This window comes from Protopterus annectens, chromosome 2.part0, assembly GCF_019279795.1.
Source record: "Protopterus annectens isolate FY-2018-M chromosome 2.part0, PAN1.0, whole genome shotgun sequence".
Taxonomy (NCBI): Eukaryota; Metazoa; Chordata; order Ceratodontiformes; family Protopteridae; genus Protopterus; species Protopterus annectens.
In genome coordinates, this window is record NC_056728.1 from 25494192 (window position 1) to 25511212 (window position 17021).

At 43.2% G+C, this 17021-nt stretch overlaps 1 protein-coding gene across 1 annotated transcript in view; it reads right to left on the reverse strand.

The window, feature by feature from the left end:
- The window catches only part of LOC122793692 (disco-interacting protein 2 homolog A-like), a 2141448-nt gene that overhangs the window by 365684 nt on the left and 1758743 nt on the right, over positions 1–17021 (reverse strand). The window contains exon 24 of the mRNA XM_044061912.1: positions 13310–13390. Coding sequence (XP_043917847.1) covers positions 13310–13390 — 81 coding nt within the window. The remainder of the gene's footprint in view (positions 1–13309; positions 13391–17021) is intronic.

Genomic DNA, 17021 nt, shown 5'->3' on the forward strand with positions numbered 1-17021 from the left:
TATGGGAATCTTAAATGAAAGACCTGAAGTGGATGAGTTTTCAGTTGAATCTAGAACAGAAGCTGCTGTTAAAAAATGGATAATTACTACAGCATATAAAATATTCCACAATAACTACAGGAATCAATCAGAAGAGGTCAGAAAAGATTGGGAAGACAGATTAGATAAGCAATTCACTAAGAAACAATGGGAAGCATATGTATGGCTTCCAAATATGCACCAAAGTTAGAAGATTTAAGATTTTTGCCTGGAAATGTTTGCATAGATACCTTTATACCCAAAGTAGATTACAAAGAATTTTTCTGCAGGTGGGTTGCAAATGTTGGTGGTGTGATGGGGAAGAAAAAAATAACCAAGAACATGTTTTGGGAGTGTAATGAGTTGTCAAGACTTTTGAAAAAAAATTCTGCAGAGTACTCTGGCAGGAATACTGGCCAAGCAAATTAGTCCAACTAAGGAAATTCCCATTCCTCATCTTCAAAAAAAAAAAAAAAATCCAAGAGACGGTCCATCTTAGCATACAAATATCTGGGTATCTAACAATCTCTAACTCCCTCTAGCTCTCTTCTTCCCTCCTAATCAGTAAAACAACTGGAAAAGGCATCCCCTTACCCCTAGTCTGAATCATCATCAGCAACCCCCCCCCCCCTTTTCCCCATTTTTCTACATGGGGTCGGGGTACCATGTTAACTGTCGCCATCTTTCTCGATTCAATGCCACATGCCTGATGTAGAAAATAGTCATCAGATAATTGAAGACAGTATTGACTGAGTTAGAAGCAGATGATGTATTAAATGATGCATTTTTTCATGTGCTTCGAATATGGAAAATGAATATAATGTATATTGTTACTTGCATACAGCTGATTACTGTATAACAAAAATAGTTTTACACCCCCTTTCAGACATGAAGACATACAAAAGTTTCATGCTAGGATTACTTATGGGATAGAAAGAGTGTTTTTGGATTTTAAGGTGAATAAAAGTGAAGTACATTATAAGTTAACTAGAAATTAATGGCAAGCCTTGAAGGAATTTGGAAATCAAAGAAAATTAATCATTAAACCCTCAGATAAGGGTAACAAGATTGTTGTGATGCATGTTTCACAATATGTAAATATGCATTATGAGCTATTGAATGATATAGAGGTTTATAAAGTTATGAACATACAAGATTATAAAGAAGAGTTAGATCAATACCAACATTTATTAAATAAAGGGTTTAGACTTGGATATTTTTCTAAAATATATGTTGAAAAAAAGCTTTATACTGAGGAAGGTAGAATGGCTCATTTTTATTGCCTCCTCAAGATCCATAAAATATGCATCATCCACCTGGTAGACCCATTGTTTCAGCTTGTCAGTACTTTTTACATAACATTGGATTGCTTTTGCATAAGTATTTATTAGATGATGTAGTTAGGTTGCCATCTTATATAAAAGATTCTTTTGATTTTCTTCACAAAATATCACACATTCAATGGGAAAGTAACATGTACTGGGTCACCATAGATGTGAAAAGACTAGAGACAAACATATTACATCATTTTGAAATGGAGGCATTAAACTTTTCTCTGGGAGATAGTCTGATGGCTTGTTATATTATGGACTTGGTGCATTTTAGTTTAACACAATTGTTTTGAGTTTAATAAGATTATATATCAGCAACTTCAAGGTATGGCTGTGGGGGCTCTGTTTACCCCAATGTACGCCAACCTATTTATGGGTTTGTTCGAAAGGGAATAGTTGCATGAACACTAATTTTTCTGTAAATCGGTTGTCGGATATTCTAGATTTTTACATGACTTGGTTTCTCTTTGTTAAGGAGGTTTGGAAAATGTTAAACATTTTATAGAAGATATACAAATAAATAGATTTGGCATTACATTTGATGGTTTACATTGTAATGGACTTCTAAAAACTGGAGTGAATAGGAAATCTGATGAAGTTGATCAATTTTTGAATGCAAATAGTTGCCACCCACCTCATACAATTAGAGCACTTTCTCATGGAGAATTTTTACACATTTCTCATTTATGTAATGATAAAGATGTTTTGAGAGAAGAATGGGTTAAAACTGCTAATATGCTTCTTAAAATGGGTTATAATAAGAAGTTATGTCTTACCATAACGTTCTATGTTAGTTGTCTTCTTCTCGCCTTCTTTCTTGCTGGATGGGTTCGGAGCCAATCCTCGGCTCCGACTCTGCCTATACTATAGCTCAAGAGCTATTTTTACCGGCTCGAGGCAGCCCTATATCCCACAATACTATGCGCTAACTCCCCAGATCTCATTTGGAAGCTAAGACATAGCATAAAAAGTAATATTATAATAATAATATTATAATCCTCTTTTACGAGTACAGATTACATGCTAGTAACACTAAGGATACCATGAAAGACGCAACATATTGTATCTCCAGAAATGGAAGGACTCAGAACCTCGAGTCTATCCAGGCTAGGGGGCAGGAGGGAGAAAGAAGAAGAAGAAGACAACTAACATGGAACGTTATGGTAGGTACATAACTTCTTAATGTTAAGTTGTCATTCTCGCCTTCATTCTTGCTGGATGGGACAGCGTCCCTAGCATCTTAGTCCTGGGTGGCTCAATGGAACAGACTCCTGAGTACAGTGGAACCAAAATCAGCTCTATTTCTGGAGGCTAGATCAAGCTTGTAATGGGCAATAAAGGTATGTTTGGACGCCCATGTAGCTGCTGCACAAATGGCATCTAGTGGTAACCTTGCTTAGCCATTGAAGTTGATAGTGCCCTGGTTGAATGAGCTTTAGGCCTGGAGGGTAGTTGCCTGTGCTCAACTCATAGATCAAGGTAATAATAGATGTCAGCCATCTGGAGAGAGTAACTTTCGATACTGGAAGCACTTTCTTGCCTGCAGCCTAAGAGAGGAAGAGCTGGTCTGACTTTCTGAATTGTTTTGTCCTGCCTAGGTAATACCGTAATTGGCGATGAACATCTAATGAATGTAATTTTTGTTCAGCCCTGTTGGTATAAGTCTGGGAAAAAGACGGGCAAATCAATGGAGTGGTTTAGATTTGCTTCCGATAACACTTTTGGTAGGAAGGAAGGGTTTGTTCTGAGAGATACCCTATCTTTATGAAAAAACAAATAGGGAGGACTGACAGACAAGGCTTGAAGGTCCGATACCCTTCTGGCAGATGTTATAGCTACTAAAAACAGCGTTTTCCAAGAAAGAAGTTTGAGGGAGCAAGAAGCTGCCAGTTCAAAAGGGGGTAGAATTAGTGAAGTTAGAACTAAATTCAAATCCCATTGTGGGGGTGGATCTTTGACTGGAGGTCTGAGCAACAAAATGCCCTTGAGAAAGGCTTTACAGAGTTTGTGGGACATAATATTTGCTTCTGAGAGTCCAACATGAAAATTAGCAATGGCCGCTAATTGTACCCTGATAGTGGCCGATGATGACCCCGAATGAAAAAGCTCCATCAGAAAGTCTAGAACCTCATGAATGGGTGCATGGAAAGGATCTAAGGTTCTAGTTTGTGCCCAGTGTGAAAAACGCTTCCATTTACTCGCATAAGTCTTCCTAGTATTGGACTTATGGGAAGCCAGAATGATATCAAGAACAGGAGGAGAAATAAGGGGAAGCCTGGCTATGGCTGGAAGTGGAGCAACCAAGCTGTGAGGTTGATGGAATGTAGAGACTGATGCAGCTTGCCCGTGAGGTGGGTCAACAGATCCGGAAGGGGTTCCAGATGCCAAGGCTGTTCCAGTAGGTATTTGTGCAGGAACGGGAACCAAACTTGTCGGGGGCAATGAGGATCATTTTGGATCTCAATGCGGTTGCTTTCTGAATTAGTTGCGGGATCAATGGAAAGGGAGGAAAGGCATAAAGAAGACCCCGGGGCCAAACGTGAACAAGAGCATCTCTGAGGGGCTGGCCTGGTAGAGGAAAAAGTGTGAAGTCGTCGAGGCACTTGCTGTTTTGAGGAGTTGCGAAAAGGTCGCAGCAAGGCTGGCCCCACTTCCGAAAAATTCCGTCTACTACCGCTTGATTTACAGACCACTCGTGAGGCATGAGGATAGTTCTGCTCAATCTGTCTGCTATGACGTTGGACTTCCCGGGGATGTGCATTGCTATCAGAAACCATTGAGATGAAATCGTCCATTGCCAAAGTCTGAGTGCTTCTCGACAGAGGGGGTAGGACCTTGTTCCGCCCTGCTTGTTTATGTACCACACCACAGACATATTGTCCATTTGAACTGCTATAGTCCCCGTGGGAAGAGAGCTCTGAAGGGCCTGCAACGTCAAAAGCACCGCCCTCATCTCCAGGACATTTATGTGCAGGTGACATTCTGACTGTTGCCAAGTGCCCTGGACTGTCCTGCCTTGATAATGTCCCCCCCACCCGATCAGGGAGGCATCCGTTGTGACAGTGGCAACTGGAGGGGGGGGGGGGGAGAACAAAGGGTCTGCCCTGAAAAAGCTGAGGGGAAACCATCCACCAGGAGAGATGTTTCTTGCAAGATGGTGTTATCAAAATGTTGTGGGTCATTGGCAGCTGCTGAAAGGACCACTGAGAAAACAGCATCCACTGAAGGAGTCTCATGTGGAAGCGGGCTAATGGAAGTAGAAGAATCCATGAAGCCCAACACTTTCAATACTAGCTTGACTTTGACTCTGCTGGGCTGAAACAGAAGCTGAACATTCCGCCTTATGTCTGTCACTCTCTGAGGTGGTAATGTTGCAGACATTTCTGTGGTGTTTAATACGGCGCCTATAAAGTTTATACATTGACAAGGCGACAAAGAGGACTTTGCAAAATTTATAGAAATACCCAGGCTGTTGCAAAGATGGATAGTATAATCCCTGGCCATTATGAGATCCTGTTTGGTGGTAGCGGAAATGAGCCAGTCGTCTAAGTATGGAAACACCTGGAATCCTTTTGGTCTCAGGTGAGCCGTGACCACTGCCAAACATTTAGTGAACACCCGGGGGGGCTGTGGTGAGACCAAAGGGCAGGGCCCTGAATTGAAAATGACTGACTCCCAGCCAGAAGCAGAGGAACCTCCTGGAGCGCCTGTGTATTTTTATGTGGTAGTACGCATCCTGGAGGTCTAACGAGCACATCCAGTTGTCTCTGCCCAAAAAGGGTAGAATGGACTGCAGTGTTACCATCCGAAATTTTGTCTTTAATACATAGTTGTTTAACCTGCTGAGGTCCAAAATGGGTCTCCAATCTCCTGTCTTTTTTGGTACCAAAAAGAATCTGGAGTAGATTCCAGATCCTAGCTGATCTGCTGGGACTGCCTGGATGACTCTTTTGTTTAACAGCTTTTTTATTTCTAGCTGAGCCTGACCCCTTTGTGCGGGTGGTACGTCTGGTAGGGGTTTTGGCGGTTGTAACCCTCGGATATGATCTTCTCTACCCATGTGTCTTGAGTGATGGATTGCCAGGCTTCCGGGTACAGAGATAATCTTCCCCCGACTGCCTCCGAAGGCGAACAGTCGGGCAGCTTCTCAGGGATGCTGAAAGGGTTGGTCAGGGAAAGATTCCCTGGAACCCTGGTTTTGTGGACCCCCTCTGCTCCTGGGGCGGCGTCTGTTATTATTCCCCCCTCTGCCTCTAGGGGGAAATTCACCACGTGCGGCAGGCACGACTCCCTGTGGCTTGCGGAACCACATCTTTTCACCCCTCTGTCCTTTAGGATAAGGTCTAGAAGGCGTGGGAAAACTGACTCCCACTGCAGAGAGAGAGTCTTACCATCTTGCCGGCATCTGGTGAGGGTATTCTTCACCTGAGGCCACAACAATTCCGAACCGTCAAAGGGGGTGTTGGTGAAGGACGCCTTGAAGGGGTCGGCAAAGTTAGAGTCGCATCCAAGCGTGGCGTCTCAACGCAACGCCTGTGCCAGCGGCCCTACTCGCTCCATCGGCTGCATAAGAGATTAGCCGCATGGAGGAGTTAACAATGGAGTTCAGGGTAGCCAGTTGAGAGTTTATTTTGTCCTTAAACCCCGCAGCAGAAGGATCCTGTACCATTTCACCCAGCTCTGTGAGCAAGTCTCTTTGAAGGCGGGTGAAATGACAAATAGTTCAGCGATCGCACAGAAAATGTCACTGAAGCAAAGGTCCGCTTGCCGTACCTGTCCATGGTCCTGGACTCTTTGTTAGGAGGATGAACAGGTACAGAAGGATCAGCTAATTCCTTCTTAGTGGCTGCTGCTACCACCATAGCATCAACTGAAACGCCTTTGGTGAGAAAGGATTTGTCATCTGGTGCAGAAATAAATTTAGAAGGCCTCCTAGGGGTAGGTTCCATTGAATCAGGAGCTGCCCACGCCTTTCTAGCCACTACCTCCATTAGTGGGTCGAAAGGGGGAGACACCCAGGAGGTGGAAGGGCGAGATCCAAAGGCGTCAAGGTAAACCGACTCGTCGTCGGAAGGTTTGAGAGTGGACCAACTTCCCCTCTGTCTTAGGATCTCCAGGATGTCTAAAAAGGAGACATCCCTCAGAGGGGGATCTGGGGGAACCCTCCGACTCATCCAAGTCGGTGTCCGACGTGACAGACACGGGGGAGTCTATGCGCTTCCTCTTGCACTTTCTTTTAATAGGGGGTTCCCCTGAAACTTCAGGGGAACCCTCGAAAGAGGAGGAGACACCCAAAGTGGGTACCTTACGCTTTGGATCTCTGCTGTCGGGTATAGGAGGGTGGCCAGAGACCGTAACAGGCACTACAGAGGAAGGAGCCGTAGAAATTAACCTTGGAGTGGACACTGGGTCCAGCACACTCCTCATCACCTCGAAGGCTCACCCATCAGACACCAAAGGTAGCCCCGGCTCCGAAGAGGCCGGAACCGCCCCCCCGGAACTGACAGAGAAGGCTCCGAGAATGATGTCGGGGCCGAACTAACCAGAGCCGAAGCTCCAAGAGGGAGAGCGGGGTCGGACAAGGGTCCGATGCCACTCGCCCCCTCGGAGCTGACAATGGAGTCCCGGCGCCCGGACCTCTCCATGGACGGAACCAATAAAGAGGTCGGAGCCGACGACACCGGAGCCGAAGGAGGGGGTATCGGCTCCGACATGGGCAAGGTCACGGTTCCGACAAACTCCGGCTGAATGGATAACTGTATCGAAGGAGCCACAGTCTAGTGAGATGGGCTCTGAAGCATTTGGGCCAGCGCCTGAGATTTTATGAGTCTACTGACCACCCTCTCGATGTTGTGATCGGAGAGCCTGGAAGACCTCGATGAATGAGTCCTATGACTCCGCTCCGATAGGAGGGGGGACCTCGGAGCCGATGTAACGGACTCTAAGGAAGGGGACCTAGAGTGCTTGCGCGCTGGGGTTGGCTCCGATGATGGTTTCGAAGCGGAACCCACTTTGCTTGCCTCGGAGCCAGCCGGAACTGAGGTCGGAGCCGTCTCGGCAACACCAGCCCTCGGCTCAGAAGCTGGAGCCTAGGGTTTGGTGGTTTTCGATGACTTCCCCGAGCCAGACTTGGACGGGGAGTCATCAGGCTTTAAAAAAGCCCCTTAGAATAAGCTTGTTACGCCTTTCCTGCAGGACTCCTGAACTAAATCCGTGACAAACGGAACAAGAGTCCTGCAGGTGTAAAGGCCCCAAGCAATATACACAAGAAGTGTGACCGTCTGTCAGAGACATTTTCTGACAGCATGAGTCACACTTCTTGAATCCCGAGACCTTAACGTCTTTGGACATTGCCCCAAGACAGTCACTCAATCAGCACACACACTCACCCCCTTACACACAAGGGGGAGATGAGGGGGCTGACTAAAAAAACAACACACACACACAGAGGTGAGTAAACAGAAAAACTAAAGCCTGTAGGCCTGATTATAAAAGTTAACTATAGGAGTGGGTAGGGCTTATGAAACAAACACTATTAAGTATAATATTGATAGGGAACAAAAGTAGGGAAAAAAAACCTAATAAACTACCTCAAAAAATTAGAAACTTGTTGAAAAAATCCTTTACTGACCTGAGCCGGTAAAAAAGGCAACCTCGCGGCGAGATCTGGGGAGTTACCGCATGGTATTGTGGGATATAGGGCTGCCTCGAGTTGGTAAAAATAGCTCTTGAGCTATAGTATAGGCAGAGTCAGAGCCGAGGATCGGCTCGAACCCATCCAGCAAGAATGAAGGCAAGAATGACAACTTAACATTAAAGATTTAATAGAAGCAGCATTGGAGTGTGTTCAAAAAAAGATGGATAAGAAATTTAAGATAGTAGGTACTAAGCTATATAAAAGTTCTAGAAATGAGGATGACAAAAAATTGTTTATAGATACTACCTACAATATTCTGAGTGAAGAAATTAAAGTTATATTGTATTACTGGGACTTTTTATTGAAGTATAAGGACTTGCAGAAAGTAATTGAAAAAGCCCCAATGTTCTCTTATCAGAGGGGACGAAATATTAAGGATATTGTAGTTCATAGTACATTTGAACAACCGGTAGATACTTTAGTAAAGCAACTTGTTACTATGAGCACCTTTCCCTGTAACAAATGTATTAGTTTGTAATTATATTGTGCAGTCATTTGATAAAATAAATGGAGTTCCATTTAAACCCACTGGTAGATAGGGTTTATATCACCTAATTGAAAGTACAAAATCTCGAACAACATAGCATCGAACAGACATCGAAACACCAAAACATCGTAACAGTTCCAATGGAAGTTCCCAACGGTGACATGCAACATGAAGGGTGTAGGCAGGGGGGCAATACCCACTGCACCCCCACTACTTAAATATACCAACTCCGAGATCACGCTACAGTGTAGGAAACAGAAATCTCTGTTTCCGCACTGTAGTGGACTGAACTGCAATCTCCAAAGTGGCATATTTAAGTGGCAAGGGGTGTAGGGGGTCCTGCCCCTTTGCATCCAGCAAGTTTTTCTCAACTACATTCCCCCTAGTCGTTTCTACTCCATTTCGATATTCTGCTCTTCAATGTTGTGTGTTCGATGTTTTGCCTTCAAGATTTTGCACGTTCGATGTTGTGATATACACCCGGTAGATACTGTTTTCAGACACAAAGTGTAATTTATGCTTTAAAATGTGGTTGTGGCTTATTTTATATTGGACAGACTAAGTGGGTTTTTAAACCTTGATTGCAAGAGCACTTGAGAGACATCAAGAACGTTAAACTTGAAAGCCCCTTAGCAAGACATTTTAAATATCATCATGGATGTAGTCCAAATAGCCTCAAGGGGACAATTTTAGAAAACAAACGCAGAATTGTTTACTTTTAATATAAAATGGACATTGTTACATAGAGAGTCTATTCACTTTAACATTGTCCCCAGAGGACTTAAAGTTGAGTGTAACTGGAAGTACTTTGTTTAACTTAATTGTTTTATTGTTTAATTGTACAGTAGGGGGAGGGATTTTTGTATATAAGAAGGCTTTTTCTAAAGATTTTACTCCTGGAAGGCTTTTTGAGCTGAGGCAGTAGATTGTTTACTGAGTACGATTATTAAAAATTGGTAACCTGGTCATTCAGTTTGTTGTGGTTCTGTCACACTCCTACCTTCTTCGACACTCCTGCCTCACTACATCAGATCTTCTCACACACAAACCATCCACCTCTTTGCTGGATACTCTTGTTTTATTTTACCTTCTTCCTGTCTGTCCCAAATCATCTTCACCAGATTGCCTCCTGCTTTTCTGCACATTTCCGAACCACCTTAATCAGTTCTCTTTGATCTTTTCTGCAATTGGAGCTACTCTGGATTCTGCTCTTATGTCTCCATTTCTTCATCTGCCCTACAGTGTGCATCCTACTATCCTTCACAGGCACTTAATTTCCATCACCTCTAACTTCCTCATCTGCTCTGCCTTTACTGCCCAGATTACTGTACCATACAGTAGCACTGATCACACCACTGTCTTGTACACCTTACTTTTCAGCTTCTTTGGCATTCTTCTATCATTCGCTACACCTGAGACTCTATGCCAACTGGCTGCAACTCCTCTGAATCTAGCTTTGACCTCTTCATTCAGATTTCCCTTCTCCTCAACCATCCCTCCCAGATACTTGAAGCTGTTAACCTGTTCCACTATTTTCTCTTCTATTTCAGTTCTCAGCTTCTTCTGATTTCCCCAATTTGCTGCCATTACCACTGCCTTACCTGTGCTCAGTATCATCCAATGTGCCTTCAGTTTTGCATTCCATTCCCCTATCCTTTGCTGAAGTTCTAGCTCAGAGTCTGCCTGTAATGCCACATCATCTGCATACAACAACTTTGTTGATCTGACCCTCCAACCTGTTGGCTAATGTAGTCCATCACCTGTATGGACAGCAATGGGCTCAGAGCTGAAACCTGGTACACACCTACTAACACTGGGAACCCCTCTATGAGACGGAGCATTGTTTGTACTTGAGTCACTGGGTCCTTGTACATAGCCTTCACTAATTCTACCAATGTTTCTGGGACTTCAAACCACTGCAGTACTGCCAAAATCAGCTTTCCTGGGACCTTGTCATATGCTTTCTCCAAGTCTTGCAATGCCCAGTTGGACTCTTTCCTCATCTCTAGCTTCTTCTCAACCATATATCTCACTGCAAACATCAGGTCAGTTGTGCTGCATCCTGATCTGAATCCAAAATGTTCATCTTCCAGTTTACTTTCTACTACTCTATATATCCGTTTAGCAACCATCCTCTCCAGAACTTTCATGCAATGTGACAGGAGTTTGATACCTCTGTGTGCGCCTACAGTTGTGGATGTCTCCTTTGTTCCTGTACACTGGCATAAGTATGCTTATTTTCCAGTCATCTATGATGTCTCTCTCTCTCTCCACACTGCTATGAGTACCCTCATGAGCAATTTCTCTGCTATTTCACCCAGCATCTTTATGTTTGCTGTGATCTCATCTTAGCCTGATGCTTTCTCTGACTTAATTTTCCTTAATGCTATTCTTACTTCTAGGGTGGGCTTCTCTTTTTATCTCATTGTAAGCTATGTCTGGGGCAGTACAGCTTCTGTGGATTTTTCTTAATTCAGAAGCTGCTGGAAATGCTCCTTCCATCTGCCTTTGATATCCTGTGGACTGGTGAGGTTGTTGCTGGCATCACTTATGAAGGGTTTCTTATGAACTTCTTTATCTTTGTCTTTATTTTGCAACCTGATATAGTTTCCTTGTGCCACCTGAATTGCTTTCCAGAAGTTGGTAGAGTGCCTCTGATGCCCTGTTCCTTGCTATTGCAACCCCTTTCTTAGCTTCTTTGTTAGCCAACCAGTATCCTTTTCTTAGTCTGGTCTGTCTTTTCTATCTCCCACTTTTTCCTGCACTCCTTTCTTTTGATGACTTCTGCATTCCAACACTAGCTTTCCTTATTCTACCTTACCTCCAAAACTGGCTCAGGGACATATCTGTTCTGTAGTCCTCACAAATGCAGTTTTAATATGCTGCTATTTTTCAACTCCACCTATTTTCTCCTTTTCTGGGGGTGTCAGAGCCCTGATAAATTCCTTGACCTGTTGTACTCTCTTCTCCAGTCAACTTCCAGGTCTTCAGCTTGGTGTCCGTTGACCTTAGAGCCTTCTCTGACCATGGCTTGCAGCTCACTGTGGCAGCCAGTGGTTTATGATATGGACTGACTGTCTCACTGGGGATGACTTTGCAATTATTGATTCTACCCCAGTGCCCTTTTCTTACTAGGAGGAAGTCTACCTGAGTTGCATGTTGGCCATTCTTGTACGCAATTTTGTGACCGTCTCTTTCTGAACCATGTGTTGGCTACTATCAAGCCATTTGTCAGAAGTCTAGAATGGCTTCTCCTCCTTTATTCATGTTGCCCCACCCATGTGTACCCAGGCAGTCCTCATATCCTGTTCTGTCTTTCCCGGTATGTGCATTCAACTCAGCCAATATCTAAACCAATTCATGGTGTCCTGCTTTATCTAGTAGTTCCTGCAACTGCTGTCTGAATGCACTTTTCCTCACTATCACATCCCTAATGTGGGGCACAGACTGAGATTATGAATACTGCCCTATCATTACACCGAAGCCCGATTGCCATAAGTCTGTCATTAATTCTGATGATATTCTTCACTGCCTTCTGAAGCCTCTCTCTCACTACAATTCCCACATTTCTTGCCTGTCCTCCTCCTGATTAGTAGCTTAGTCATTATATCTTCCACTCCATCATACGGATATTGTCTATCACTCAAGAAAAGGGCAGACCTACTTATCATACATAAAATTCTAGAGCACACAAATCTCTACCCAACCTGGTTCTAAACTACATTCTAGATTTCACCATACGATCTTCAGCATCAAACCCATGAGGTCCCTTCATCTTCTCTACAGACCACAAAATACCCTAGTGGCATGTGTGCGCACTTTCAATGTTTGCTCCCAGGTCCTAGGATGAACACACTCCGGAGGTCAGGAACACTGACACTGCAACTAAGAGACTGGATGGAAGGCACATCTATTTTCTCCTACTTTACACAATATAACACAAGATGCCTTCACTTTCTTCCCCAGCCAAGTAACTCACACCCCTTCTTCACTTCTAGTAAATACTGATAAGGTTTCATCCAGTTAACACCAACTTAACTCCTCAGTTAACCCATCCTAACTTGCATGCATAAAAACCTCTTTAAAAAATCAAGCTTATACCTTCACAGCTCCTCTAATTTAAATTACTTTTACTTGACGTAATGCTCTAGTCTGTTGAGTTAGTAATTATTATACCTTGCTAAACAGATCTGGCATACTGGAAAGCATTAAAAAACTGTTGGAACAGCTGTTTATATACCAAATTGTCTGTGCACCATTTATTTGTGATCGCACATTTTTACATTTGCAAACATGTTTACACAATTAAGCTCAATTGTTAGTTTGTACATGCCCATGCACCATACATCTACTTCATTTAAGATTTCTAACATCTGTGAATATGCTACTGTTTAACTCTCTTGTACCATTATGGATCAGTCCACTACCCCAGGAAATGTACAACAGCATGCCAAGAAAACTAGAAGGTACAAGAAAGATGGAGGCAATAAATACCTTCAGAAGAAAAATGTAACAAACAGTATGACCATTCAGTAAACAATGCAGAAGTGTAAAACTGTATCCGACAACAAATTTTCTTAATTTATAATTCCTATGCCATTTTTGGCTTAGGAGGGGCCCACAACTCTTCTTTCAAGCCACAATTTTAAGTTTATACACATTGTACTTTGGGGGGGGGGGGGTTAAAGTTAACACATTTGTTTTGACATGAAAACCAAATTCGCACAATCCCATGTTAAAATGAAATAAAAACAAAACATGCTGCTAGCTACTTACCTTTGCATTCACCAAGAGAAATAGAGGGTGATCAGGAGTGGTCTGAGCCCGCCATTGCAAAACTTCAGCAAGGTACAGAAACTGCAAGAAAACAGAATACCTTTAGAAACTCAAGCACAAGTCAGTCACAGCACATTCTAAGGAGGAAAACGAATACCACACAAGGTAAACTCAAGAAAAAGAGTGTTATGTAGTGTCACAGGCCTAAAAAACACTGTTTAATATTAGAACAAAGCATCTTGCACAGTGTGTTACAGCATCCCCACCTTCAATTTTCTTTTTTTAAATTTACTCAGTTTGCTAACTAGGCATGTGAAACTGATCATGGAGCTGTTTCAACCACAACCAAGGCCACAAAAGTGAATAAAACATATCAACACTTTAAAGTAACTAATATAACAGCATGTTGTGAGAAAGCTTCAAGTACTGAAAGAAAACCCACAAGACATGGGGAAAACATGTAAACTCCATACAGGTGGTGACCTAATACCAGGACTAAACTCCAGACTACAATAAGAAACAAATCTTAACAACTGAGCTACCATGCATGCCCCACTCCAGACATTTGTTGTATGTACGAGACGCAAAACTGGGAGAGAGAGCGCTCCACGAAATTATTATGGTTTCTGGTGGCAGCTGGCATTGTAGCATCAGATGAACTACAATTTCTAGACAGATTATACCAGCGAAAGGGCAACTTGACAAATACTTTGTCCTATATACTATCACTTTCTCTAAAATGATATTCCCTAGCTGTCATGGTTGCCATTGGGACTCTTACAGAAAAAGACCTCCAGAAGGAGCACTATGTCAGTGACGTGAAATTCCAGGCTAAGCATATTCTAGACTTGCCCCTAGAAAGACCATGGAAGTGCTGGAGGTCAAGCAGGACATGGGAAGATTCAAGGAGGGCTGCAAATTCTAGAAACAGCTGCAAGTGAATGGGAGGTTTCACTGCACTACCTCAGTCATTGAAGCATGACCACTCTGGTTCACAAGAATGCTTCCACTGAGGGTGCAACACCTTCTGAAGACTCTAGGAGCACTGGGAAGTCCAAAGGACAATGATATAAACTGGAAATGGAAGACCCATGTCCTGAACATGAGGAATTTCTTGTGCTCTTCGCATACTGGGACATGCATGCAGACATCTTTGAAATCTAAAGCAAGCAAAAAGGGTCAAGGCATCAGAAAGGTGATCAGGGAGTGCAGGGTACCTTTAAAAGAGATTAAATTCTGAGAATTCTACTACAGATTTCCATGGTTCACCATTTCGGAGGACCAGGAAGTACAGAATAAAAGCTCCTTTTGCTCCTTCAGTGGGACAATCTCTACTGCCCCCTGGGCCAGCAGCTAATCAAGGAACAGCAAGACCAATTCTACCTGATCCTTTGGGATGGCAAATATCCCATTAAAAGAAGAGGTGATCTTGAATTCTATTCTGTAACCTGCAAAGCTAACACTCTGCATCCAACTGTCTGAAATCTTTCCCTTGGAAGGGTCAGCTGAAACCAAATTTTAGCTGGGTGGGGAGGAGGGGAGTGATGCCCTCAAATGTCAAGACTCCGCAAATAGCTTTTGTGACATGTTTTCTGAAAACCTACATGATTTTTTCTTGTCCTACTACAATTACTTCTCAAAGGCGCTCTCCTGCTTGTCCTGCAGACCAGTGGTCAGACAGCAGTAGAATGGCCACTACTTAAGAGGATAACTTTGTATCTGGGAATGGGAACAATGGAGGGCTTGTTTGACGGAGCTACATTATCTCACCTTCACTGCTAACTTTTTGGAAATATTCTGTATGGAAGGCCCAAATAGGAGATGCCAGCTTGTGTGCGCATAAAGGAGCTCATTGTGACATTACAGAGGTCGAATCCAAACAAGAGAGACTCCATATGATGGATCCTGTTGCCGCTGCCCTTGATGTTCAACTCACTGCATCATACTCGCACACTTTATAATGCGTCTGCCCACCTTCTGAGCTGTACAAGCCAATAAGGAAAGTTGCATCGTCAGGGTCTCATCAGTGCTCCCTGAAGCCTGCTCTTCCAATCTGCTTCAGGAGTTATCCTTGTTATTGAGCTACGCAGGTCTGATAATTCATAGCCCTGAATGTGAGAGGTAAGCACGTGTGTAAGACTTTCTTCTCACACTGGTACAATACCTTATTCTATTGCCTGTGAGAGTGCAATGGCCTGAAATCAACTTAGAGCCCCTGGCAGCATCAATGGAAACTACAGCTGGATCCACTATAGGATTCTTGTAAAGGTACGGAAACATCTGCTGGACCCTGTAGAATCAGTTAACATTTTTTGGGAACATGGAGGTGGGAATTTCCAGGAATTCTGCTGATGTAAAACATCTTCAAAGATTTCAAAACACTGGTGGTACAGCTGTAAGTTTTGGCTGATCCAGGCCTAGCAGTCCCAGTTCTCTTGCTCAGTCTCATACATTCCATTAGACCCCAAATCTGAAGTGTTCCCTCAAGAAACCGAATGACACCACAAATGTCCTCAAGAGGCGAAACTGAGAAAATGTCTTGCCTCACAAGCCACATCCAAGAAGACAGGCCATTTGAGAAGTGTAGACCAATTCTGCCTCATCTTCAAAAGCAGAATTAGAGACTGTCTGAGAGGAAGGTCTTAAGGGCTGTATACTCAAGGTGGAGGACAGGCTGGGTTTTGGCCTGCTGAGAGATCTGCACACTAGAAATAGCTCTTCACCAGCTTCATAAAGTCTTACAAATCAAGGCCTTGCTGTGCGATGGAATCAAAAAGACCTGCAGATGGTGGACAGTGTTCTAATGTCTGGGCTTCTGAAGAAAGGGAGATGCAATGGGGTTAGCAATTGGCTATATGGATTCTTCTGCAGAGGCACTGGATATATGGTTCTTCTGCACAATAAGTGGCAACAGACAGCTCACCCTGTAGGATTATACAGGCCACAGTAAACAAGGACAGAGTTTTGTAGTCACTCTCAGTTATTTAAGTCTTGGGTTCTTCTGGTTATAAAACACTTTGGGCCTATCGAATTGGGAAGATTTGCTTACAGCTACACATGTTAATGGATCCCTGTATTCTATGATGTGGCAAATGAAGCCAAAACAGAAGTGACAGAAGGAGAACAATCTTCTGGCAATATTGGACATATGCTGATTTAAGGGCAACTCGCTGTCTATGCAAGATCTTAAATTGTAGATCACAGTGTCACTAGTGTTGAATTCCATTTGCATAACACTGTACAGAAATACCAAGACCAACTCAAGAAGGTTAAAACACAAACGAAAACTTATTTCAGACGTTCGAGCACCTCGTAGCTAAACACTAGTTTTATCAAAGATGACTACACTACAACTTTTGTGTTTAGGGTGAGACATTTGTTTTCTGGAATGGTATCAGTTCTGATCAAAATGTGTTTCACTTCACAGATTCAGTGAACTACACTGTAGCTGACGTTTAGCTAAGTCATCTTATTTACGATGCCAGAGTAGGGAATTATCAAATCTAGATAAGTTGTATGTATGGAAAGCTCTTCATCGCGAGTTCTGGTGATTTTTGTTTTTGAAGAAGCCTACAAGATTAAAAAGTGCAATTATGTTAGAACTTTTCAAAAATGCAGATGTTCGAGTACATTCACAGTTCAGTCATCACGGCTGGGATATTCTGCCCTCAGGTAGCCCAACAGCTGGCCCAATTTCCAGTGCTTCTATCAT